This window comes from Drosophila rhopaloa, unplaced genomic scaffold, assembly GCF_018152115.1.
Source record: "Drosophila rhopaloa isolate 14029-0021.01 unplaced genomic scaffold, ASM1815211v1 contig_163, whole genome shotgun sequence".
NCBI lineage: Eukaryota > Metazoa > Arthropoda > Insecta > Diptera > Drosophilidae > Drosophila > Drosophila rhopaloa.
The window spans coordinates 12,043,511-12,070,079 of NW_025335043.1; the positions used below are offsets into that span (position 1 = coordinate 12,043,511).

The window sequence follows — 26,569 nt, forward strand, 5'->3', positions numbered from 1 at the left end:
AGTGGGTGAGCAATAGAGAATGTCAAGACGAGATTACATAGTTTTGCTTTTTAATTATCTTTCTTTATTTTTCCCTGTGCTGGGAGTCGTATTTTTAAGTTCTAAGCCAATAGCAGCAGGCAATCTGGTTTCATAAATCTCCTGGAATGAATATTAGACCACAGAAATATGGACTCTCAATGAGATTGTAGGTAAAGAAATTTATAGCGCCAAATTATTGATTGTACTTTTTTCATTAAGAAGTTATTTTTATTGTCTAATCTAAAGTTATAATTCTAGGTAGGATTCACGCCCTTCAGTGTTAGGGTGTTATCCTCATAGACTTCCAAAACGTCGGCCAAATGCTCGTTATCTCTGGGTTTCTTGAACTGTCGCTTCTTGTTAGCTGCCTTCTTGCGCTTGGGAACGGGTTTCTTGAGGCCATGATCCTGCATGGAGCGAATGCCCTGCTTCTCGAGGTACTCGTCGATTTTGGCATCGTCCATTGCATCAACCGTAGCGGAACGCCATAGCTTCTGGAATTCGTCGTCCACCTGCAGGACAATTAATATATAATTACTTTTAAAGAATTGGGATTAGGCTACTTAAATCATTTTATGAAATATGAAATAATTGATATATTTAAAGCCTATAAAATGGTAGAAAGCTAAATGTTTTTTACCGCTTAAATTTATATTATTCATTTATAACAAAATGTAAGATTGTTGATATTGCTTTTTTTTGGCAATATGCAACACATTTCTATTAGGAAGTCAAATAATATGTGCTTACCGAAAAGTTAGCTGTCCTATCGTTGTAGAATAATATCTTTTTTTTGTCAATTGGTCTAATTATAAAAAGTATTTCGGCAGCTCTGTTTTTCAGGACTTTTTCGCAGTGCGGCAGGGATTCCTGGACATCATCCAGCAAGATGCCTCCCAGACCCTTCAAATCGTGCTGTTTAAGAAGTCGCATCAAGGTCTTGCCATCTTTGATTTTGTACACTGGCTTGAAACTGAATTTGGTGCCACATGGACTTGCTTCCACCTTGGGATTGTTGTGCAAAGCCTCGCTAGAAAGCCACTAGAACAGAGAAAGACTATTAATATCACTCTGAGGAGTATATAATACGGCAGCTAACGTTCTTCACAGATTGACCAATGTCCAGTTGGTTTGTCTCGTCCAGAATTTCCTCAATGGTCAGTGGATGATCGTCGCCGTCCTGATGACGTGTGCGCATGAACTTCACAATCTTGGCAAGCACTCCAAATCGGTACTGGGAGCTGCCCGACATGGTTTTGTATCTGGGAAAGGATTGAGAGGTATCCACATGGTAAGTACCCAATCCTGAAACAGGGAAATGCTCTTAAGGAACTCACGTGGACGCATCCAGCTTGGGAGCTGTGGGCGGACGCATTTTACGCTTGGATTCATCGCTGGGCGGCGGTGGAGCTGGTCTATCGGGCTTGGACTTCTTTTCAACGCTATTTTAAAAGGATAATTCATCATTCTCAAAAATCAATCTTCATCAGCGGGGCCTCATGTCTGCTACTCACGTGGGCGTGGCCATCGCCCTCTTTTTGAAGGCCTCGCGCTCGCGAAGCAGTGCTGGATCCATGTTTAATGTTTTTTATTATCTTCCTTATAATAAACCTCAATATTTTGTCCCGTTTCGTAAAATCAACAATTCACAAATCTAAACAAAATCCAAGTCAGCTGTCTGTGGAACTATGATTTACCAGGGCTGTGTAGGTAATTTTATATTAGAACTAGTTCTTTTTATGCCCTTTCAAATGAGTCCGTTTGTTTTTGAAAATGTAAAATTTTATAAAATATTTATTTATTTTATATCGACATTTTCCCATACTTTAAAAAGCATTATGTATTTTGGAATCCAAAATAATTTTGTAACCGTTAAAGTTCCTTTTTTTGCGATTTTACTAGCAGTTCCCATATATAAATCAAAAACACCAAATTTTTTATTTTTTTCATCTAGTAATATTTATTAATGGTCTTACACAGTAAGGTATTGGTTAAATTTAGTTTATGAAATATCATTTACGCACGGCTAAATCGTGAGGTTACGAGAAAGAGTCAATGCTCTTGACACATTCATTATGGTTGAATTCATTGCTTTGCTGGATCTCGTCGGAATACGTTAGTAATGGTACAAGTTTCACAGAGTTCGTTTCCGTATTACGGGTAGATTCAAAAGTCCCCTAAGCGGTTTGGATATGCATATATACGATATTAGGTATATACTATATATATTAAGCATTGCACTTTCGTTGGATCCGTTTAAATGTCGTAAGGGTCTTTCTACTAGTGCTCTGTACGAGAGCCCACTTGAGTTTCTTCAGTTAGTCAATGGTAGTCAACGGGTGTGGTGAATTCGTTGGCTGTTTGTTCACCCGTCTCCGTTCGCCGGTTCCGGTCTGCGTTCTCCAGTCCTCGTGGTTATTGTGGCATTCCGTTTAAGAGTGTTCTGGTACTGAGCGGTTGTTTGGTGGTGGCTGTTTGGTTTTTCGTTGTTGGTTGGTTGTTGCGTGGTGGTCAGTTCAACTGTTTTTATCGGACTGTATTCTCAAGTTAGTTACGTACTCGTACATTGCGTTCTCTGTAAGTTCTTGGTTGTCAGTGGGTCTGTGGAGATAGAAAGATAAAAATGGTTTGGCTTATTATGTTCGCGCTCAGTGGCGGCATAGATATCGTCGATGGCCAACCGGTGCACGTTGTAAGTTCTAATCGATTGGTCGAACAGAACTGTCTGCACACAAGCGTTAGGCGAATGCGTAATTTAAATCATTAATAGGATTCAGAATTTGCACAACTACTTACCTCGAACCACGGCATACACACTTACTCCCAATTTGGCTACATTAAAGGATACGGGATTTTTGCTTTTTTCCACTAGGTACTTACACTTAATTTCGGCGCACCCGCTTACGTCCAACGTCATCGCCATCGGATCCACTGCGCTCCTCCGCCTCCATGACCTAAAATAGGATTAAAATGGATTACAATTCTTCCTATTTATGCTTAGGCGAACTATTGTTTAAATTTGTAATGTTCCATGTTTCTGTTTTCTTCTGAACAACTTTAAAGATGTTAATTTTTATGTTTTTATCCAAAACAAATTTGCAGAAATAAAAAATTTGTTGTTAAAAAATACGCTTAGAAGCTTGCAAGTCAAGTTAAGGGTCTAAAAATTGCATACCTTTATTTTAGTACCGCATATTTCTGCACCGTTAAGGGTGTGAATTGCCATTTGCGCACTCTCAGACTCTGCATACTTGACGTAACCGCAATTCTTGTTGGGCAATAGATATACGTCAATCAGTCCCGACCAGCAGGAGAATATGTTTTTCAAGATCGAATGCGGCAAATTCTGAATTTATAAAAAACAACGTTCATAACTAATGCCAATTCGTCACAGTACAGTGGTACCTACCGCCGAGAGCACGATAAACAGACGCTGGGCCACCTGGGCGTCGGGCGAGGCCAGTGGCTGAGTTGGGGGCAATGGCACATTGCAGATGGCATCCTTTTTGGTTCGCTCTAAAATGGAAGACCACATTATTATATTAAACAGACAGCAACATTAAGCAAGAGTTTAAAGCCCAACAAATTTTGGAAAATAAACGAAACAAAACATTTTAATAAATGGCTATAGGTGATGGCGTGGTCTATAACCCTTAATAGATTTAACTCGCGTACTGTCTATGAAGGAAGTGTCCATTCGAGCCGAGCTCATTCCATTGACTTTAACAATGATGCGTTCGCCCATCGGATATTCCAGGCCATGTAGTTTATCCCTAAAGAAAAAATATATTAAAGCCTTGATAATGAAGGATTCTAGGGCTAATTTTACTTGGCGTAGATGGCAGCTTCAGGGTTGTCGTATACAACCAAGGCCTCATTGGTGCGCGGTCCATCTGTAAAGTTAGTAAGAAGTTGATTTTAGAAATACAAATTAAATTAATTAATAAGAAGACGTTACTTACGTTCCCGCATGATTTGGCAGTAATCCAGACCGGGTATAATATCAAAGAGCCGCCAGAGCTGATCCTGGTTAACGCAGTTGCTCACGTTGACCTCAAGGCACGAAGGCTGGGCCACAGGGACATTCTGCATGCGCAAAAAGGCCGACATGTCGTTGTTCTGCGATGCATTCCAGTCGTTGTTGTAGTTGTTTCCCCCACCGCTGCTATTACTTCCTCCATTAAAATTGGAATTGCCACGTCCTGATCCGCTATACAACGGATTTTCCTCGGAAGGACGACCATACTGGTCCCGCTGGGTGCGAGTGGAGCCCTTCGGCTCGGCAAAGACGGCCTTATACTTGGCGGAGCAGTTTTCAAAGGCCACTGCTGCATAGTAGAACCTGGCAATTAATATAACATTAGTCAGGCCTGAAAAGTTAGTAACGCTGCATTTGCCACGCACTTGGTGAAGCGGACATAGCCGAAGCCTTTGGGATTGCCATTGTTCTTCTCTTTGACAATGGTCACCGTCTCCACTTCACCCCACTGGGCGAACTCTTCGCGAATGTCCTCCTCGGTGGCCGTTTTGGGGATCACAATGAACAGCCTAACGTACTTTTCCTGCTCATTTTCTGATTTATTAGATCCCTGATTGCGACTGCAAAAAAAAAAAGAAGGGGTGAGGCCACGTTTAACAGCATTCCAATAAAGTACTCATACTTGGCAGCCACCAGGACTTTAAGGGTGCGATCCATCTTGCCAATGGTCTTGCCGTTCATCTCCTCCTGCGCCTTTGCCGCATCGGATGTCTTGGAGAACTTAACGTAGGCAATGCCCTTATTTTCCTGCGTGTGCTTATCCTTTACCACCCAAATGTCCTCGATTTCGCCGTACTGCGAAAAGGCCTCACGGAAATCCTCCTCAGTATGCGCTTTATTGCAAATTATGAACAGACGCGACATCGGCGGATCGTCGTCGTTGGAGTACTCTTGGGCACCACGTCCGCCACCGCGAGATTGAGATCGATAGTCTGACATGATTCTGGTTCTTCTGCTGATATTCTTTTTTTCCGCTGCAATTTTCGCACTTCACCTCTTAATCCCGTTTTTTGCCGCTTTGATGGCGTATACACAAAAAATGTATGACCTTCCTCAATTTTTGTCAAAATACTTTATTTTAAATATAGCAAAATGCGGATATTCACACTGGGTCTTTAATACTTCATTTTTGTGTCAAATTTCAAATATTCCTGGACTGAAAATGAAATAATAATAATTTGTTTTAATGATTAATCCGGGAAAATCCACACTAACTAAAACTGGGTAAAAGGGTAATTGTTTCCACAATACCATTTTGTTATTGATTTAAGGAGATAGTAAGATCATAAATCTCAAAAGGACCAACCTCTGTTAGGTAATATTAATAATATAGATAAACCCCCTTGGTGACAGCTGGTAAAAATTCATTCTACCTGCGAGTCAGCTAATTCTACCTGAACTATAAAATGTCTTTAAAAACCATTTGTCCACGCCTTCAACACTTCAGTTACAATTAGCCATTCGACATGAAATTACTTGTGAATATGCTTATTTTCCTCTCATTTTCGCAATTAGTTTTTGCTACTATGGCTGAAATGCGAAGGAAATCGCACACTGAAGAATTCGAAGGAATGTCAGCTTTGTTCAGAGCCATGTCTTCCTCGCCAAACGATGGATACACCTACAATTGGAGCGTAGTGTCCTTTTCAACTGATGACCAACCAGATTCAGGATTAAATTGCACTGTTTTGTATCTGGATCAGTGCACGTCTTGGAATAGATGCCGCCAGACATGCCTCAAAACGGGAGCTACCAGCTACAGATGGTTTCATGATGGTTGCTGCGAATGCGTGGGCGAACATTGCATGAATTATGGCATAAACGAGAGCAGGTGTCGACTGTGTCCTGAACCTGGATTCGATGATGAGGAGGATTGAGGAGTACTTTTGCCAGCTTGAAGCATTATTTAAATATATTTGTATTTGTAAATTAAATGTTACTTTAATAAACAAAACTAATTTAAATCTATTTTTGATTTTTTAACGGATTTCAATAAAAGGGTATTTAAAATTCAGTGTTGGAAAATTCCATTTTAGAATACTTGTTAGATGCACGTGCTCTTGACACCCTGGTTTCAAATCGTTTGCCATCCCTGGTTGTTGTCATTCGAACTCCACGTTGTTTTGGATTTGCACTTCTTTTTAGTTATTTTTTGATTAATTAATCAAAGCCAAATGGGTCGCAAGTTTCAGAATAAGAAAAAGAAGGCTGCTCCTCAGCTGGAGATAGTGCCGCTGGATGAAAACCCACCTTTGCCACCGCAGCGCTCCTCAGACGAAGTGGTGCCTAAAAAGGCAAGAACTGAGACTTCTTTAAAGCCACAATTTCGTTATTAAAAACTTCTTTTGCTCTACAGGAAAAGTGGGTGAACAAGCAGCGAGTGCTGGTCTTCTCCGCTCGTGGTATTAGCCACCGAGACAGACATCTGATGAAGGACATCAAGACACTCATGCCCCACCACCGTCCCGAATCGAAAATGGAGCGCTCCAAAACCTTGTCGGTGGTCAACGAAATGTGCGAGATGAAGCACTGCAATAAGGCCATGCTTTTCGAGGGTCGTCGGAAAAGGGATCTGTACATGTGGGTGTCCAATACCTCGGGTTCCACTGGCCCGTCGGCCAAGTTCCTCATTGAGAACATCCACACAATGGCTGAGCTAAAGATGACCGGAAATTGCCTGCGAGGATCACGTCCACTGCTCTCCTTTGACTCCAAATTTGATGAGCTGCCGCATCTTAAGCTGCTCAAAGAGCTGTTCGTCCAGACCTACGCCGTACCGAATCATCATCCCAAGAGCCAACCCTTCGTGGATCATGTATTCACCTTCACTTACCTGGACAACCGCATCTGGTTCAGGAATTTCCAAATTCTGTCCGAAGATGGTGGTCTCTCGGAGGTGGGACCGCGCTATGTGATGAATCCCGTGAAAATATTCGATGGCTCTTTTACAGGCAAAACCATCTGGGAGAATCCCGACTATGTGAGTCCCGCAAAACAGAGACAGCTTCTCAAAAAATCCGCCAAGGACAGGTATGTGAACCGAGTAGAGCAGAAGGTCAAACATGAGGCCACCCGACCCGTGAGAGCATACGATGGCGTGGATAACGAGGAAATCTTCGAGGATGACGATCCTGTGGAGACGGCAAAGATTTTGGCTGCGATAGCCAAGAAGAAGAAGGAGGAAGCTGCCAAACAAACACCGAAGTCGGCGCTGACAAAGAAGATCAAGGAAAAACAACTAAAGGCCATCAAAGAAGTGATCGATAGAAAGAAGGCCAGAACTGTTAAACGTGTGAAAAAGGTTTAAACACCTCAATTTTACATTTAGATACAAAAACGATTAAACTTTATAAATACGTTTACAAACTGTGCATCCTAAGTTTGAATATATCAATAGACAAGATTACCAGATATTATTAGTCCCACTGTTTTGCTTTGTACGTCGCGACGGAGTTATGCATGTTATGTTTATAAATATTAACATCCTAATGAGATGTGCGTTGAGTTTCGGGAGTTTCTGGGGCTGGAATACATAAGCCAAAGCTGCCGGCTGCCTCTTAGAGCTACTCTGGCGACATGGGAGCCACTTCGGGATCGGATTGGGGGAGTCGGGTTATACTGAATGGCTGCTTGTTGATGGGCATCATCTGGACCACCTCGATGGGCGGCTCCTCGCCAGGCTGCAGGGGGTCCTCGCCTACGAGTTTGGCTAGATTACTCTGTGCCCAGCGACCAGAGCGTCCATTTAAAGTCTTATCCTCGCAGACGCACAGGAATAGAGTATCTACCACCATCTGTCGAAAAGGCATCAGTTAGACTTCGTCTTAAACATGATAAAAAGGAATTCCTTACCTCAAACAGTGATAGTATAATATGAGCAATAAAGAAGGAGAATATTATAATGATAATGACGGGGGCCATGTAAAAGTTTAGACCGGGCATGTCCTTGAGCAAAACGATACCAATCAGGCCGGAGAGCGCGGCCACCACAACCTTTCCCAAGAAAAGGATGAAATCGCCAACGCTGTTGATGGTCGCCACTTGCAGAACATTCGTGGCCATGGCATTCCAAGCCTTAAAAATAGACAATATAACTTGTATAGTTTAGCAGAAAAGGTTTTACCGATTTAAAACTTACAATGCCTGCCGCGGGACAAAAGTTAATGGATTCAATAGCCACCACCGTGTAGGCATTGTGATTTAAGAAGCGAATGAACTTCTCCAGAAGCCAGAAGCCACAAATGCAGCATTTCAAACAGCAGGCGGCACACTCCGATCCCTTATCCTCGCCCTTTTTCAATCTGCATTAAAGAATTAAATTAGTAAAAAATAACAACACAAAGCAAACAAAAGACAAAACTTACTTGGCATACAAATATGTGAGTATCAGGCGGGGAATCTTGAAAATAGTGATTATAAATGATCCCTTGGCGACCGTACCCAAATGATACTTGATCAGTTTGCCAATGGCGTAAGTCGTGGGTGTGGTTGTCGGCTTTTGAAAGTACCAGAAGGCCACTGCGGCTGCCAATGCAAATTGCTGGCAGGCGAAAATAAACTCCACAGTCCATATAAGACCCACCACATAGATCCAGAACATGCTGCGAAGGGCTCCAGCATCGGCATATTCTACACGCGAGTTAGCTTAATAAAGAAAACATATAATTATTTCTCTGAAAACATATTTGCTTTTATCTAGGAAATGGTTTATTTTGTATATACACTTTATATCCACAAGTGGTGAAGATAGAAACACAGAAATATGTACACAAGAGTAAAGTTCTGTGCCCTTATCAAATATCACTTACTTATTCACCAAATCACGTAATAACACAACCACAAAAATGCAAAAAGTATTTGATTTAGATTATTTCGAATTGAGCTGCTTTAAAGCCCTGCAGATAATGGGTTCAAATATTTAAAAGTAGATATGACTACTTACTTCTTATATCATCGGCATTGGTGTTGTTGGGCAAAAAAAGGGAATTGGTTGGCAGAGGTTGCTGATGGGCCTTTGAATTGTCAAACGGAGCAATGGGACTCTGGCCAGGAGAGCTGGCTGTGGCCAGGCAGATAACCACTGCCACCCAGAAGCTTAAAAAGGCTATAAGCACAATAAAAGCTATTAGCGGGGCAATCAAAAGTCCGGGAAGATTCATCATGCACTGGCCAGCTTCCTCAAAAAGGGCAGACAAGCCAGACAGTTTGTTCTTCAAAAAGTATATCACTACCACCAGGATTATCTGTAGAAAAAGTGTAAATAAGTAACTAGTAATAAGATATTTAATAAAGAATCTTACCATAGTTATGGTGGCCAAGACAGCCAAAGTTAAAACTGCCTGCTGATTGCGCACATACTCTTCCAGCAGGGAGTATTGCGTGTTATTGCCAGACTTGTGTTTTATGTTATAGTAGGCATACCACAGCGCGACGGTGAGTGCCACACTGGCCACTATAACCAGGACACAGATGACCCAGGAGACAATGCGCGACAGCCAGTGCATCATGGTCACAAGGGCAATGGAAATGACTAGAGAAACAATCTATTAAGATTATGTTTGATGGAGAGTTAGATTTCTCTTACGCAAGGCCAGTCCACAGACCATGGCAATTATGTGCCAGGTGGAGTAAATATCACCAACGAACTGCTGGGCCACATCCCAGTTGTTGAGCATGTCGTAGTAGTTCTGAACCTTCTCTCCAGTGCCCTTGGGCACACAACGATGGAGGACAGGAGCACTGTGAATGAATAGCAAATGTGTGAATTAAATTAACATTTGATTTTGGTAATACCATCAACTCACCTCTCATGGACGGGTAAACTGGGACAGGGACCCAGGAAATTGAAGGTACTGGAACTTTCTCCCGCCGTATTCAGTTGCTGCATGTTGTAGTCGTATTTGCAGAGCTGAGTGCCCGTTTGACTGTAGTAATCCAGCAACTCTTTTCCTTTAGTCATGGTTTTGGCGGGACACGACTTGACACATATTTTCAAGGACTTTTTCAGCTCCTTGACATCGAAGTAGAAGAGCTCTGGTTTGTCGAGGGTATTCAGGCCGGACAGAGGAAAGCCCTGGAACTTCTCGTTGTGCTTGACGCCACAGGTGTTGCCAAAGGAATCGTAGCCATTGATGATGCGCAAGGGATTGCCGTAAACAAACGAGAATATGGCGATCACAATCTGTAAAAGAAGATTAGGGGAATTAAAGTGGTTCATATAAGCAGATAGATCATAGTTAAAGCTGCCAACGCCCCATGAGCATGGCATGTCAAGGGGCATTATTATTATTATTATAATCGCTTTGGTGGACATACCCATGCAAATGCTTGACATGGAAATGCTTTTGGGGGAGGTTTATGTCCTGCTGTTATTGATTCATTTAATGGGGATTCATGTGTGGCTTCAGCTTTAGTATAAGCCTAAGCTAACCCTGAATGTTAAATCATCGCTTTCATTAGCGGAATTAACAATTCCGCTCATGTGCCAGCGATGACGACACGAGTATGAGACATTTTCAAGTAACAAGTAGCCGCTTTTTCCTCCCGCAAAATCGCTCACACACAAACAAAGAGAAGCGTTGCGCAGATTGATCTCTTAACTTTCACTTTTCCTATACACATTTCTATATATCTCTACATGGTATAATATCATGGATTACTTACCAAAAACAGCCAGAATATAATGTAAATAGCCAGCCAAAAGGTGTCCGTGCAGGACCGGTATTTAGGCCTATTGTTTTGCGCCTCCCCCTCGCCATCCTTGCTCTCCGCACAACCCATTTTGCACTTTTTATACTGCTAAGTAATTAGCGATTTTAATTCCTTTTATCACTATGGGCTTATATCTATTTTTGAGTATGTTGAGCCACTTGTTTATTCTTATTTTGATTCACAACCGATGAACAACAACAACGCCTATTGTAGTCCTCCAATGTTTGGTGTGACCAGTCGATGAGTGGCCTGATAATCCCAAATATTTATGGCTTAAAGCATTGGATGTGCGCGTAATTTAAAAATTAAAAGGTATTTTTAGCGAATGTGGGGTAAAAAATATCTACAAATATTTAAGAGCATTTTTTTTATCAATACTTTTACCAATAAGGCTGATTCTGACTTTGCACCCAAAACATCAGATTTTCGAATTTAAAAATATATGTATTGCGGCAACAAAAATGCAAATAATACCACAAATAAATAATGCCGTACTTCGTTAATATCAAATTAAAAATCCTAATAGAATACATTAAAACTTTGAATTTCAGCCCAGTTTTGAATTTTTCCTTACGAAAAAATCATTTTCATATCCAAAATATATTTTTATATATTTAGATGTTTACTTCTGGCCAAGATCAAAGAACCCTCAAGAAGAAGGTAATAAGCTCATCCAGAGTTTTAAAATCCAAGAAAAATCGCCAATACTTAATAATAAATTATTCACATTTATTCAAAGATCGAACTTAATCATTTACTAAAATTACTTCTCTACGCATCCACAACTAACATTAACATAAGAATCGCAATGAACTGAAAAAAATAATATTCGAAAATTGTAGGATCGTTTAAAAACTAATGATTTGATACTTAGGCAATGAATGTGATGTGGTTTGTCTTAAATACTGAGGACTGGCAGTCGCAGATACCGCCGAGTATAACCGGAAGTGTCATTCCAAAATTGTTCCAACATGATGGTAAACAATTTTCGAACAAGATTTCGTTATTTGCACGATCGACCTAACTAAGGTTATATATTCCCTACTTATAGCTAACATATAGTGGTCTAAGCTAAATCATGGGGCTCTATGGTAGAACTCGTCTCTTCGCTAATCTCATGGTGAAGCTATTTGGCCGACTCTGTGATCACTTCTTGACCGTCACCTGGATGCCGCCCTTGACCACCGCCTCTGCGGGTGGTTGGCCGAATCTCCGGCTCTGGTTGAGGTTGCTCTTGCGCCGGATACTGATTTTTCCGGGGGATGGAGCGGGAGCGGGAGCGGGAGCAGGAACAGGCACTGGTTCACTCGCACTCCTCTGCGTCTCCTCATCCTCGGCCGGTGGTCTATACGTGCGGATTCCGGAGTTGGATCTCACCGGAAGTAGGGTCACCAATCGATGCACACTGGGTTCCGTGCTACTGGGAGCGAACTGAGAGATCTTAAGCATCTCTTCGTAATTCAGTGGGTCCACCACCTCCACTTCCGCCTCGCCAATCACAGGGATAGCAGCTCCTAGAACTTCCGAGGAGCCATCCTCTAGAAAGCTGGCCATGGGTTTAATAAAAGGTTCCCTCTCCACGGGCAGGATTGTTTCCGGGACAACTAATGGAACTTCCGTGGTTGTGGAGGTGAGAATGGGTCGCCTGACTTCCTCTTTCGGTGCCTGCTTCATTTTGTTCTGCGAAAAGGGAGGGAACTTGTTGGGAACACTAGGAGTAATGCCCAACTTAGAAGCCAATGTGTCGAAAATCAACGAGATGTCCTGAATGTTGCTAGCATTGTTAATTCTCGTCTTGATATCACTCAAAGTTAAATTCTCCGATTTGTCAATGTCCTCCGATACCCATGCCTGCAGAGTCTTATTGAAGACCTTTCTCATATTCGAATTATGTCCAAATCCCTGAGCCGAAGAACTGTTCACAAACTCCCACTTTGAATGCGAAGGAAACAAGTTGGAGTCGTCCATCATAGTGGGTCGTTCACTTGTTGTGCGGATGCGATTCCTTTTGGTGGTCCTGGGCTCCTCCGTTGTGGTAGTTGTAGTTGTTGGTGTTGTTGTCGTAGTATCCTCCTCTAAAGTTTCATTGGATAGAATCGAGGAAGGGGTATTCCTCTGCAGAATGATCTCCTTAAGGTTCATAAAGTTCGGCTTGGAGTGGCTCAAGCTGGGTGACTTCTGGGTCTCCTCTTCCTCTGGTTCTATCCTGGATTCTATCGGCTCCTCTGTTGGTTTCTTAGTGGCAGTGGCATTATCTTCTTTAGGCAAGTTAAGTAGTTCCATAAAGAATTCTCCGATGGTATCAGCTAAAACAGAATTATCCGTTGTTTTAAGGGAAGGTAGCGATGGAGTTTTGGTTGGCTTCGGTGCGCTATTAACTGCAATCTTTGAGGGCGCTGTCGTGACCTCCACTTTCTCCTCTTTAATTACTCGCTTTGTGGTGATCTCATGTTGCTCTGTCTTTACTTGCTGATCTTTCTTCTCCTGAACAACCTTCTTTTCCAGCGTTTGATTCACTTCCTTAATTTGCTGTTCCAGTGGCTCCTTCTTCGCAGGGTGCTCCTTTTTCTCCACCTTCTCCTGCGGCTTCTTGGCAATGACTCCCCCACCCAAATGCTCGAATCTCTCGTTGCTAACATCCAGATTAAAGGGCAGTTTCTCACCCGTTCCTATCGTAGGATCAATAGGCTTAAATGGGGGAATGATAACATCATCGATGAGGGGCACGGGCAGAGGATGTGGTTCCACAAGGGCTCCTCCCAAACGTTCTATATTCTCAGTGCCTGGCATAAAAATGGGACTGCCAAAGTTGTGGTAGAAAAGCATGTCCTGATCCTGTGGATGCTGTCCATGATTTGGTTTTGGTTCCTGTACTCGCAGTCCCGGGTTGAGGAATCCAAGACTATAGGGATCAATGGTCACTGGAGCCACGGCTGCTGTCGGAGGAGTGGGATTATCTCCAATGAAAGGCAATTCAAATTCATCAACCCTCCGCTGGGGAATGTGATTTACAGTTGGAGTGGTTCCTCCAGGTAAAGTTTTTGTGGGAAAAGCGGGTGGTGGACCGGGTAGAAGTTCCGGAACCTCTCTATGCATTGGTCTCCAAGGTTGCGTATCCAAAATGGGGAAGGTTGTGAATAGATTGGCATCCAATTTGGGCAGAGATCCTCCTTGACTCGAAGTGGGAGTGCTCACCGAGGGATAGGTGAAAGTGGTGGTGGTAGTTGTGGTGGCTCTAGTGGTACTAGGTGGTGGTGGAGGGGTAGTCGTTGAAGTGGTAGTTGTAGTAGTAGCCTCCGTGGTTGTCGTAGTTGTTGTTGTAGGTTTAGGAGTAGTCGTAGTGGTGGTTTTTCTGGTAGTAGAGGTGGTGGTTCTCTTTGTCGTAGTAGTTGTTGCCTTGGTGGCCTTAGTGGTTGCCCTGGTGGTGCTGGTGGGACTTCCTGTGGACACCTGTTGTGGCAGCACGGTCGTTAACTTCTCAATGCTCGGTTTTTTGGGCTTCACCCTCAATGAAAACGGTGTCACTGCAATGGCCTTGGGTGGCAAGGTACTACTACTAGTGGCCTGATATGCCCGAGTTGGTGGAGTCTTCTTCCTGGCAATATCCGCATCCGTCTTGGTGATTTCAAAGGAACCCTCAAAAGATCCTTGAATTACCGGAGCATTCTCCACATCAATATCAGGCTCCTCATCGGCGGAATGGCTGCGCAAAAGGGGATTCTTCGGCTTGGGTGTGGTATTGCCTCCTAAGGGTTTTGGATGAATTGAAGCTGGTGCTGGAGTACTGCCCTTCTTCATGAGTCGTTTTTCCAATTGGGTTTGACTAGTGGGCACCGTTTGCTGTAAAGGAATTACTTTTATTTTATAGGTTCTCATATAAATAGGTGTCTTTTCTTACGGCTTCCTTTAATATAGCTGCAGATCGCACCACCTGCTCATCCATTATACGTTTAATCTCCACAGACTCTGTATCCAAACGCAATGAACGATATAGAGACTTTGTGGCAGAAGTTTCCAGGAACAGCGACTCCTTAATGTACTCCTCTACGCTTAGAATATTTCTGATATAAAAATAAATATATTAAATGTTTGATTTACTGATGATACCACTTAAAAACTTACTGTGGTAGTTTACGGACATCAAGGAACACTCGGAATGAGACCTTTATCAGCGGACCCTCTCCAAAGCCCCAGACGTCAGTGCGAATTGGTTGCAGTCCATTATCCATCATAGATCGCTCCACAAACCTTTTGTAGAAATCAATCTTCTGCTTGTAGGTGGTGGTGTGATTGTATTTCAGGCCCGTGGAGAAGAGATCTCCTTTGGCAATGCGGAAGGAACCCTCGAAGCCCATAACAGCTGTAAACGAAGTAAGGGATTTAGTAGTTATCCAAAAAATATATATCTCGAGTACTTACGATCCTCCAGCGTGGTCTTGATCGAGCTAAAGTAGAAGGCCAGTCCGGCAATGGAGATGACAGCCAGCAGGACTATAAAAGCGGCCGTGGTCAGGATAATGCTGAAGGATCGATTCTTGGGGTATTGAGTATGTGTCTTGGCCGAGAAGGTGGATGGGGCAATGTTCCTTCCATCCCGCCAGATGCCCCACGTGTTATATCCATATTGACTGTTCAAACTGTGCTCATTTGTGTACGAGGGCTGCTTGTTCATGTGATAGTACGCCCCCAGCTGCGACCTCCGGCCAACTGTGTTCTGGTACGTATAATCCGCGCTCTGCGAAAGAAGATGTCAGATGTTGTTCTTAACTGGGTTTCTAAAGTATGCCAGAATGATCGATCCCGATGGCCACTAATTAGACAATTAGCCGCCAGAAGTCGCACAACTTTCTCGACCCTTCGGCTACTTTCTATCGCAACTTCCAGTCCCCAATCTAGATGACGGAAGTTGGCCTAACGGCCTCACTTTGGTCTCAGTTTGTGCTATCGCAAAGAACAACCGCAAACTTCCCTTTAAACTTTCTTAGCGTTATGTCAGAATCGCTATCACCGGTGAGTACTTGTCATGATTTGTTAATGCATCTCATTAACACTGCTGGGAAAACGCATTTAATTAGCCCGGGGAGTTGGGAGTACGAAGTGGTACCAAGTCATTGCACCTGGTCAGATTCCCAGAATCTGGCAAACTTCCGCAGGTTTCTAGGCACAGTTGCAATCAGGTAATTAGCACTTTCAAATAATTACAGATATGGTTATTTGAAAAATAGAAATAATACCTTCTAAAGAAATAGCAAACTAAGGCGAAATATGATTTTTTTTATCAACAATTAACATCAGTAAAAACAAACTATTATATAATTAATATTTTATAAAATATAGTTTTTTTTCTTCCATCACTTTTTTTTGAAGTGTTTTTTTGTTATTTGTACCATAAACAAGTTCGTTGCTTAAGTCTTTTGATTTGGCATTGACATTGATAAGCAAAAGATTGACATCTAATTAAAAGGCATTGAAGCTAGACTTATACTGATGATTGGAGACTTAAATCAATTGAAATAATTTTGTAATAGCTTTTTTAACGAATAAAATTTTTTTGTCACGACAGGTTTAACAACAAATAATTTTATATTTTAATTGGATATTTGAAGATGTTTTAAATTTCTAGTCTTATTAAAACAATTTATTTTTGAAAGTCATGGAATGTAGAAAAAACAGTTCCAAATGGTAAACTTAACTTTTAATTGGGAAGAATCAATAACTTATGCTCAGCCCACAGGGCTATTAACTCGGCCTCAGCTGTAGGTGCAATTGCTGGGGGAGATCCCTGAGGGGCCTATGGGAAAGTTTGATTGTTTCTTGATTACCATTTAACATTCGTTAGCTGCAGGGCATTTCCCTTGGTTCCTCTTTCTCCCGGGAAGCTCACTTCCTCCGCTTGGCCCCCCTGCTAACCAACTCAGTTGTTGGCCAAATTGTTGGCTTTGGCTCTTTTCTTCTGCGTTCTTCGCCGCCTCTTCTTTCTTTGCTGCCAGAGAAAGTCATTCACCTTTTAGAACGTTCTTCTGTCGTGTTTGGCTCGCTAGTTGCTCGTACCTATGTATCTTTTTTCAGACTCTCGAGTTTGTTGGTGAATGAGGAATGCAAACAGCTCGATTCCGAGACGCAGGTCCCAAACAAACAGGCAAATGAATAAATAAATATGCAAGCTGCGTTCTTTGTAAAAAAAAAAAAACAAGCCGACGATGGTTGATGTAACAATTCTATTGACAAAAAGATTTTGGGAAACGATAAATGGCCTCGATTCTATTCTAGAAATGCTAATCAAATCCACGTTGTATAACTGTTAAACCTTTTGTACCCAAAAGTGATAAACGATGGAGATTACTCACCATTTGCCGACATGTCTGCGCCCTGTATATATCACTCACGCCGGATAAACTCTGGAAGTATTTCTTTGTCCCATAGACGGTATCCATTTTTCATCCGTTACAATTCCAATCGCAGGTTCTAGAAAAAAACGAACAAACATTTTCGGGGATCATTGTTAGCGGTTTGCTTCACTTTCGTTCGGACTTTGCTTTCTTTTGGGGTCCACTTCGAGTGGGCCTAAGTGATCCGAACTCGGGATTTGATTCGGGGATCGGGCTGTGGAAAAGTCGCTAATGGGCCAGCATGCCGGAGAACCGGCTAATCCTGTTTGCCAGCCCATTAGCCAAACGAAAATTCTCACTTTTCGCCAGGGAAAAGAGGAAAAGAACAGTGCACAATAGCGATGAGATGTGCATGCCATTAACCGGTTTGATTTGCATTTTCCAAAGAACTCAAAAGTATTCAAAGGATTTGTTTTACAATGACGAATTGCGAAAATTTGCTCATAAGGTTTATAAGAAAATGATTGGTTAATAAATTAGTTAGTGAAAATCGAATATGCTTATATTATATTTTCATATTTTAAATAACTCTTCTATCTTTAGATCTGATGAATTTTAGGTATGGAATTATTTGACATTTTATCTTTCAAAGAAATTCTCAAGAACGAAGTATATTTTTTTAGTGATAAAAATCAAGATGCTTTTTAATACAACCGCTTCTCCCTAAACAAATGGAGACATTTCTCATGCCTATAAAAATTCCAACAATATTCCACCTTCTCAATGAAAGAAGGTATCACATAAATTTCATAATTAATTGAACCGCCAAACTGGTCAAAAAAGTGAAGACCTCTCCGGTGACCAGTCATAAAAAGCGAAAGCTCTCCGTGGAATAAACAAAATATTTAATTAGAGAATCCCCCAACACTCTGATACGCTCACTGGCTGAGCCCTACAAATTTGAAATTTTCACTTCATGGGAAGCTCCAGCATAAAGAACCCACTCCTCCGAATGGCTTAAGTACACAGCAGATGGGCTGACGATGGAATGGAGTGGGTTTTGGAAACCAGTTCTCCAGTTCTCCACATCCACATCCACATCCAAGATGGGATGCGATGGGGCCGGGTTATGGCTTGTTCCGCCGTCATATACACATGTAAGATCTCGGTATTTATAAAGCCACAATGTATGGTTTAGTTGTACATGTGCAATCAAAAGCAAAGTTCAGCCGCGGAGAAACGCGTGTAAAAATAGTTTTCGGTGCGGGAAGCCGCGGGCAGAAAACCGCCAACGATGGTTGGACTGGATGGTCTTTGGATGGATGACTTCAAGAGGTCTGGGGCCTGAGCTTTTCGAGCTGGCAAAAGTAAAAGTTCTGTTATTTTTAGGAATGTCTTGATGATGGGCTCTGTCTGGCGGAGAGAAACTAATTGGATACTTTGAATGATAATCAGTTCTGCAGAAGCTACATCAGAAATCGAACACCGACTTAATGGGGGATTATGCAAAATTTTAAGTTAATTGGGCAAGAAAACTTTTAATTTATTTTGTATATTTACTTTTGCGTTATATATTACAAATTCATAATTGTCAGTTGACCCATAAATATATTTCAACCCTATTTTACCTATCCGATTGATTTAATTTGTAGAATGTTGTGTACAAACAGCCATAAATCTTTGTATCTATTATTTTCCAGGTAACCCCCATTAACTGTAAACGCAGGCCCGGAATCTCTGTCATCGCCTTCACTTCCCATTGAATTGGAACGGAAACCCATTTGCCTAATAAAAAGACCGCCAAAAACGCGCTCAAGCTGGCAGAAAAAGAGGCAAATTGAAGAACCAGTGCAATTAGAGTTCAGGCCAACTGGTAGAGATATGTATACATTTATGGGTGGGCTCCAGGCGGAATTCAGGTACCAGGAACCCTCCACCCAAGACAGTTAGAACGCTTGGGGAGCCATCGTCATCGCCATAGCCATGGCCATAGCCACCAGCTTTTGACCTAAATGCGCATGCGCGAAGCCACGAAGAATGGAGGGGATGAGGTAAAGCCCGGAGACGGCCAAAACCAAAACTGGTAACTTGCGCTCGTCTCCCAGTACGTACTTACAATTGCGGTCAAAACAATGACGTTGTTTCCCCATTTTTAAATATTTGAAAAGGTTTAAATTTGGTAAAATTAAACTTATTAGGTGTCACTTTAATTGTAATATCTATTGTTATTAATCTTAAGAGAGCTTCTAATTTTATTCCCCAAAAAAGTATATTTTGACATTATTAAGAAATAATATTTTAGATATTTATCCATTTAATTGACTTTCAAATTGATCGGAAAATGTTTAATTAAATAATAACCTTGATAATTGTAACTTAAATTATATTTAATTCAAAATATAGATAATAAGACATCACTATATCTTTATCGCTATCATAATGAACTCAGTTGTATTACTTTTCTGTGTTTGGAGAAAGAAAGAATAAATTGACTTGTGTCTGAGCCGCCTGAAAAAAGTAAACGAAAATATACAGAAATAAAACAAAAATAATACTGGCACACACTCACTTGCAGACAGTGTATGTTTTTTTCGATTTAGGCATTAAGTATTAAGACGTCGCCGGCCACGCTTAAGTTGATTAAATTTCTCGCATTAGCCGATTTTCTCTATCGGTGAAATTGCTGGACGAAAAAGCGTCAAAGAATGATTGATGAGAATTTGATCTGGAAATTCAGACAGTTGTGGGTCTGTAGGTACACACTCTTGCATTCGTATATACATATCTGCAAAAATGCCTAACGGAAGTCGGCCATTAACCCGCTGGCACGTTTAACCCATTGTGTCCGATATCTGGCCAAATGCGTTGGCACTTCAATGCGATTTTCGGCCAGATTAAGATTCCCAGCCACTTTCAATCATAATAGCCTCGCCGACAAAGTGTCGAAGAAAGTGAAATGTGACAGGTGTTTGGGGGGCGGGGTTTTATTTATATTTACAGGCAAGGCATCGATGTCAATGGATGCTTATCAGAAAACGACGGTGAAATGGAAAGTTTATTTCGGACGCATCGGAAACTAGAGGAACCGCTCATTGACTCATCCGAACAATGCAGTATTTTTGATTATTTATCTACACGCCGGCTGTTGTTTGAGTTTGGAAAGTGATTGCCAATTGGCAGTCGCGTTTTTTTGGGCAGCCTCATTATGGAGGCTCGCAAACCGCTAGCCATATGTCATAATTGATGCCTCAATTTAGCGGGGTAGTGTGCAAATTTATGCAATCTTCTTTCTCTGCTTTCTTTTCCTAAAAGAAAGGCAAACAAGCCAGATAACTTGTCTAGTGTAAACAGAACGGACAGTAGATATTCGTTACAAAATTCAGTGGAAATGTAATAGGGTCTTAAATAATATAAAGGAAATGGCTTTTATTATTTTAATGGATTAATTAAAAAATCCAGAAGGTTTAGAAACTACTTGTTTCTATAAACTTTAAAACTCAAAAAGACTAATTATTATAGCTTTTTTTAAAGCTATATAAGATAAAATCAATAATGTACATTAATTTTAACAATGTAGTATATAGCGAAATGTTATCAAATAATTAAGATAATATTTTCCAAAGGCGCGTTGTATGGCTAAACAATGTAACGTAGCCGCTAATTGAATAATAAATTAATTTAATGTTTAATGGCCACCAATGCATGAATATGTATGCGTCGAGAGCAATCTGCGCTGCATTTGCAGTTTCGTAATCGCTCTAACGGCGCCAGCTACCAAGGTCTTACTGGAGCATAACCACTTTATAGGGGGTATAAGAGGCAAATATACCCCTCCAGTATTCCGAACCACTCGGCAGACAAATAGACTGCACAATGTAAAGCTCTGTGTACCGCTTCCATTGCGGAACTAAAAGTGCATTTCATTTCGATGACAAACAGAGGGAAGAAGTTGACAAGAATGAAAAGAATAAAAGTAAAAAAAATATATTATAACATAACGAAGAGTGGATAGGAGAGAATAGTCATTAAAAGCATTTACCGTTACGTCTTAACCGACGACCAAACTAATTAAAAAAAAAACAAATCCGCCCAGCCTTTCCCACATGTGAGCTCCCCCAAGAAATATTCGGAAACTTGATTACTCACTCTCACAGAACATTTTGAGTACTTGGGCCATCGGGCAGTCGAGGACGGACTGTACAGGGCGCCCCATCGAAGGTGAAATGTGTCAAGTCAGGTGAGTAGAACCGTTAGGCTGAGGTAACAGTATTAACAACAGTGCTAAATGCCGGATGGGCGACCTGTCAGCCAAACTGGGAAGTCCACTAAAACATAGCGGGTGAATTCATTCAATATTACCTAGAGAAATTAAAATATAATCTGTGGAATCATCACATCTAATTTCGGGGTATTTTAAATTCAGATTCCCATTTCCGATCCAAATTAAGAGGAAGTACTTTTAGCTTTAAAACTAACATTTAAGAGGTTACCAAAATATGAATTAAATATTTCAGCTGAAGCTTATAAATGCAAGACTATTTTTTGTTTTTGATAAAATCTGTTTTTAATTAATAGGTATTTAATAAGAGTCTATATATTACTAAACCGAAAATGCTTTGTTCAAGTTAAGTTTGATATTCTGATAAAATCAGCTGTTAATCATTTAAGTATCCAAATATTTGTATCCATTTACAATTAAACATTCCATAAACATTTCTGGCACCCTTTTTAAGATAATAATATGCAAATCGTAAGCCGCCGGCCAATTAAATTGACTTTTTAGCAATTATTTTCTCGTGGCAGTGGAAAACCCAACTTGTTCTGAATAACTCTATTTGGCTTGTGGCTCAGAAGCCGTGTCCAAATGCAAATGTCAACATGTGGAAGACAGCTTCCTCTTAGTATGCATCGACGCACTTGGCGGATAAGAACCCGAACTGCAATTAGTGCCACGATCAACATGCGAGGCACGCACATCTACTGGAGAACCACTCCTCCTTCTCTCTTGAAGACCAACCCGTACCATCTGATCCAAACCCACTAAAACTCACATCAGACCAATGCTTTTCCATTCTACTCGGCATATGTCTGCGTGGAAATGTTTCCATATATCTCAAAACACGCAGAGAAATAAAAAGTTTTTTTTCATGTTTATAACCACATATGTTGATTTACTTTAACCTTTTTTATATGAATCTAACTATATTTTGATCAAATAAAGGTAATGATTATTATAGCTTTTGATAAATAACATTTTATACATAAATAAAATTATGACAAATACGGCTGGTACAAAAACAAAACCGTTCTAAATAAGAACCGTCTAATAAGCAAAACATTATTAGTTAGAATCCCGATTCGTATCTTTAGTAATTACCAAAATGAAATGTAGATGAGTTATTTCGATATGAATTAATTCATTGTTTGCCGTAAATAAATGCTTTACGTTAACCATAATTTACTGATGATTTCTCTATAAAATCGAGTTCAAAAATTTTTAGATCAGTTCTCCTTGTTCAATAATACGTTACGATGGACAACAAACATCATTTTTACGTTACATTTCTTCTAGTGTCTGCATTCTTGGTTATGGAGGTAAAGTCATATATTTATTAAAAAATAATAATTTTAAGAAGTTATTAGGTTTGTCCCCTAGTTGAATTTACTAATTTCAAATGTGAATCTGTCGATAAAGACTTTTGCGAGATCGATAAATGTTTTTTAAAATCTGTTAACCGGACATACAAATACAGTTCCCTAAAAATCAAGCTCTTAAGGATTCCCGTAACCAAAGTTAAGGTATGCGGCAAAACATAATTTTTATCATAAGTTATAAATGCTTTTTAATTTCGATGCAGATCAATTTTGCACTCTATAAACGTTTCAATGGGTACAAGCCATTCCTCTACAATATAACACTAGACGCCTGCAAATTTTTAGAAAATCGAAACTCCAATCCCGGTGCTAGTTACTTTTTTGATATCTGGGAGGACATTTCCAATATGAACCACTCCTGCCCATACAACGTGAGTATACGAACAGACTATTAAATATGTACTCAGATATATTTTTTTCAGCATGACATAGAAATAGAGAAAATGTCTACAGAGCACCTTAATCACCATATAACCAATATTCTGCCATTTCCGAATGGAAGGTACATGTTCGAAATTCACTGGAAGGCTTACGACATAAAACGAGCTGTAACTCAATTATATTTATCTTTTACGTGAGTTTTTTTTAGAGCACGGAGTCATGTTAATCATTTTTAGCTTTATATTAAAAAACAAGAAGAACGCATTTTTATATTTGCTAGTTTTAAACATACATATACTTACATAATTATATATTTATGTACCGTAAAATAATTCTGATTGTAATTATAATTCCATACATTCTCCGATTTATAAACTAATATAATTGCTTTTTTGTAATAATAATTATATTTATGGAAAATTGCTTGGCTAAGTCAAGCTCTAAAATGTTTAATCAGTTCACGGGGGTTTATCAAAAATGTTGAACAACAAGTTACATTTTCCGTTGCTTATTTTCTTGTTACATCATAAAGGTCATAAAGGTAAAGAAGTCAGTACACCTGTTTAAAATTCTAATTTCTGTCATTGATGTTGATGAATAAAATACACATAATATTTTTTCATAGTGCACTCGAGTGCTTTATTCGCTTTACCGCAACGAACTCTTGCATTTGAGGTCGCTTTCCTCTTGGCAGGCGAAACAAAAGATCGGCCCATTAGAGGCGATTTTACATCATTTGAATGCAATTTAGCCGCAGCTTAGCGTTATGTTCTATTTCGCCCCGGCACGAAGTCAGCTGCAGAGATCAATCTGATGGCCAGTCCACTCCATCACACTCCACTCTTCTGGTTCTTCTGTCATTTGGCTTTGAGCCGAAGAATCGTGCGGCACGGATGATCAGTCGGGCTGCCAATTTGGGCCAGTCGCGATATATCTTCATGATGAGCATTTCGCATTTCGCATTTCTTGACCAATTTACGATTCTCAACGCAGAATCATTTGCTGGCGAAGAAGAGAATCCAAGAAAAGCCTAATATTGTGGAGGCGGGGAATCAACGATCTGAGATCTCCGAGATTTTCGGCGGGCTGCGACTCTTGACCGGCTCTTAACGAGCGAAAGTGTTTCATTAACTCGTAAATGAATAATTTGAGCCAAGACAACGAAAACGAAATCAAAATAAACCGAAACAGAAACAGAAACCAGCACTCACACCCGAGAAATGCTCGTAAAAATGTATATAATTTTTCAATCTCGATCTGGTTTTGCGCTTTTCTATTTCGTCTGTCTTTGATCCACTTCCGACAGACGAAAAAAAATGAAAATTTCATTGCCTCAGTGAAACTAATTTGAGGTGAAAATTGTCAAAATAAAAAAAAAAAATATTTAATGGGAGAAACACAGAAAAAATGCCTTGGTGACAGACAGACAGAAAGAGCGAAAGATATGGGTGTGTTTATGCGTCTAGGATTCGGACTCGGATTCGGATGCAGACTCGGATTTGGAAGTGGATTTGGCAACCTGTCTGGATCTCGGCCTTGTCCGAATGTCTCGTGCTGAGTCAGTGTTTTTGGCACTTTCTCCGGCACCGACCGACTGCAGTTATCAATGAGTCAGTTCAGTTTGGATCGGATAGGCTGAGATCGGTGGGGAATTTGCGTAAATTGTCGGTTATTACTGGGTGCCCCACCTTGAATTGGGTCAAAAATGAGTTCTGAGAGCCACAGCCTCTTCCTGTCGCCGCTTTTATGCGGCAGAACTGTAAAGTTAAGTGCTAAAAACTTTAACTGCGACTAAAAATCAATTTCCGCAACTGCATAGATAGGCGCTTGCAAAACGCTCATAACTCTAATGGGCACAGCTGCGGTTAAATTAATAGCACCTCAAGCTGTGCCTATATAATTTTAATTGCTTTGGATAATATAAATACTGTTGTAAAAATTTAATAAATGCGATCCTGGTTTTAACTATAAAATTAACTCAAGCTTATTGAAATCCTATTGTATTTGGATAAATTTTATACGCGTAACATTTTTTAACATGGCAATATTGTATCTTATAACTGTCGATTAAAGTATTGATTTCCCCGATCTCCCGATACTTTGCATTGCTATAGATCCGACCTCATCTGTCCATGCTCCTATAACAATCTGCCGTCATAATGGGCGACCCACTCATCTTATAGCGGTTAGTGGGATCGGAGAATAATGGAGATGGAGTTTCCTCCGCGATGTACGCCCCGCCGGTTCCGTGGATCCCAGAGTAAGTGCAACGGATCTGGGGCCAGTGGCCATGGCCATGGCTATAACGACGAAGACTGAAGTGAACTGAACACTGAACTGTCAATTGGCCCAGTTCATGAACGTGGTAATTGCGCGGTTAGCGACATATAAAGCGACACCAAGAAAAAGACCGCGAGGAGACAACAAAACGTTCTCCGGCCTTTTGTTTTTGAGTTCTTTGGACGATCTGTTCACCTGTCCACCTTTTTAGCCATTCTCAACGCTTTTATCGGTGCCAGTTGGTTTTTGGAGTTGGAATGCTCTTTGCTTTTTGCCGCCCTTTTTTTTCGGGGGGAGTCTTAATTTCTAATTTCTTTTATTACAGACTGGTTTTTTCGGTTTTTCGGTGAGGGCCCCGCGACTGGGCCCCTTTTTTTTATTGCCATTTTCGTTTTAACATCCATAATTTTGTAGCTTTGCCAGCTCGTTTGTGTGCGATTATTGCTCTTGGCCGGGCTTGAACACACCGTCTACCATTTTCTACCTCTTCCGCTTACGCCGAAGAAGTAATGTAACCAGTTTTGGACCTTCTTCAGGCCGGTACTGCTTTATTGCATGTCTAACTAGTTTATGGCCCAAGTCGCGCGACTTAGGGAGAGTCTGGAGTGATCCTGCTGCCGAGCACCTTTCTAGCAAATTGAGTTGTAAATTCCTAGATAGCTCACCTGCCAGGCTTTGCCAATTTATCGTCCCCCGTTGTTCAAGAAGATTGGTTCCATTTGAGAAAGGGGAGAATTGGAAAAAGAATTACTCCCTGCAATCGATTTGTATTTGAATTCAATCACAAATGTTGCACAGAATCGACTATATGTTTTATAGGAATATTTCCGACCGGGTTGGGTATTCGCGGTATTTGCTTTTGGACACTGCGAGAGCACACGAATTGGAAAAGTCAACTGATCGCGCCCGTGACTGAAGGTAAACTGAAGACGGTGGCCACAAATCTCAGGTGCTTGGCCTCCAAGAAGCTAAAAATGGAAAAGAGAAATGAAGATGGGCTCGGAAGAGAGCATTCTGCTCTCCAACTCTCTCCGCTCTTTCACTTGGCTCTCCCTTTATCAGCCAGTATAATTATTCTTTTGTTATTCAAATTGCCATCAATGTTTTATTTCTATTGTTGACTGGCTACTACAGTAGTTTTGAAGAAAAGTAA

The 26,569-nt window shown here is 40.8% G+C and overlaps 7 protein-coding genes across 7 annotated transcripts; 3 read left to right on the forward strand and 4 right to left on the reverse strand.

The window, feature by feature from the left end:
* Window positions 1–185: 185 nt before the first annotated feature.
* LOC108052039 (general transcription factor IIE subunit 2) lies at window positions 186–1,710 on the reverse strand. The gene is made up of 5 exons (XM_017134358.2): window positions 1,536–1,710; window positions 1,359–1,463; window positions 1,121–1,283; window positions 772–1,062; window positions 186–533 (listed from the first exon to the last, which is right to left on the reverse strand). The coding sequence occupies exons 1-5, from the start codon at window positions 1,595–1,597 to the stop codon at window positions 276–278; spliced, it is 879 nt and encodes a 292-aa protein (XP_016989847.1). The 5' UTR covers window positions 1,598–1,710; the 3' UTR covers window positions 186–275.
* Window positions 1,711–1,954: 244 nt separating this feature from the next.
* Window positions 1,955–5,103, reverse strand: LOC108052059 (RNA-binding protein 45). The gene is made up of 9 exons (XM_017134380.2): window positions 4,683–5,103; window positions 4,426–4,620; window positions 3,984–4,363; window positions 3,851–3,914; window positions 3,697–3,794; window positions 3,431–3,537; window positions 3,197–3,367; window positions 2,902–2,975; window positions 1,955–2,622 (listed from the first exon to the last, which is right to left on the reverse strand). Exons 1-8 carry the CDS (start codon window positions 4,997–4,999, stop codon window positions 2,904–2,906), a joined length of 1,404 nt encoding a protein of 467 aa, XP_016989869.1. The 5' UTR covers window positions 5,000–5,103; the 3' UTR covers window positions 1,955–2,622; window positions 2,902–2,903.
* Window positions 5,104–5,521: 418 nt separating this feature from the next.
* LOC108052034 (protein twisted gastrulation) lies at window positions 5,522–5,945 on the forward strand. Its single transcript, XM_017134350.1, has one exon. The coding sequence runs from the start codon at window positions 5,527–5,529 to the stop codon at window positions 5,935–5,937; it is 411 nt and encodes a 136-aa protein (XP_016989839.1). The 5' UTR covers window positions 5,522–5,526; the 3' UTR covers window positions 5,938–5,945.
* A 197-nt stretch (window positions 5,946–6,142) lies between these two features.
* Window positions 6,143–7,476, forward strand: LOC108052051 (ribosome biogenesis protein BRX1 homolog). Its single transcript, XM_017134370.2, has 2 exons — window positions 6,143–6,354; window positions 6,417–7,476. The coding sequence occupies exons 1-2, from the start codon at window positions 6,235–6,237 to the stop codon at window positions 7,365–7,367; spliced, it is 1,071 nt and encodes a 356-aa protein (XP_016989859.1). The 5' UTR covers window positions 6,143–6,234; the 3' UTR covers window positions 7,368–7,476.
* Window positions 7,345–10,999, reverse strand: LOC108052050 (choline transporter-like 1). The gene is made up of 9 exons (XM_017134369.2): window positions 10,724–10,999; window positions 9,865–10,241; window positions 9,645–9,799; window positions 9,361–9,590; window positions 9,003–9,303; window positions 8,425–8,704; window positions 8,199–8,361; window positions 7,913–8,134; window positions 7,345–7,854 (listed from the first exon to the last, which is right to left on the reverse strand). The coding sequence occupies exons 1-9, from the start codon at window positions 10,838–10,840 to the stop codon at window positions 7,624–7,626; spliced, it is 2,076 nt and encodes a 691-aa protein (XP_016989858.2). The 5' UTR covers window positions 10,841–10,999; the 3' UTR covers window positions 7,345–7,623.
* A 480-nt stretch (window positions 11,000–11,479) lies between these two features.
* LOC108054018 (mucin-17) lies at window positions 11,480–26,345 on the reverse strand. The gene is made up of 6 exons (XM_044457983.1): window positions 26,082–26,345; window positions 17,119–17,236; window positions 15,191–15,506; window positions 14,894–15,131; window positions 14,670–14,832; window positions 11,480–14,611 (listed from the first exon to the last, which is right to left on the reverse strand). Exons 2-6 carry the CDS (start codon window positions 17,203–17,205, stop codon window positions 11,918–11,920), a joined length of 3,498 nt encoding a protein of 1,165 aa, XP_044313918.1. The 5' UTR covers window positions 17,206–17,236; window positions 26,082–26,345; the 3' UTR covers window positions 11,480–11,917.
* LOC108053571 lies at window positions 19,113–23,333 on the forward strand. Its single transcript, XM_044457754.1, has 5 exons — window positions 19,113–19,183; window positions 22,673–22,695; window positions 22,757–22,899; window positions 22,959–23,126; window positions 23,178–23,333. The coding sequence occupies exons 1-5, from the start codon at window positions 19,113–19,115 to the stop codon at window positions 23,331–23,333; spliced, it is 561 nt and encodes a 186-aa protein (XP_044313689.1).
* Window positions 26,346–26,569: the final 224 nt, after the last annotated feature.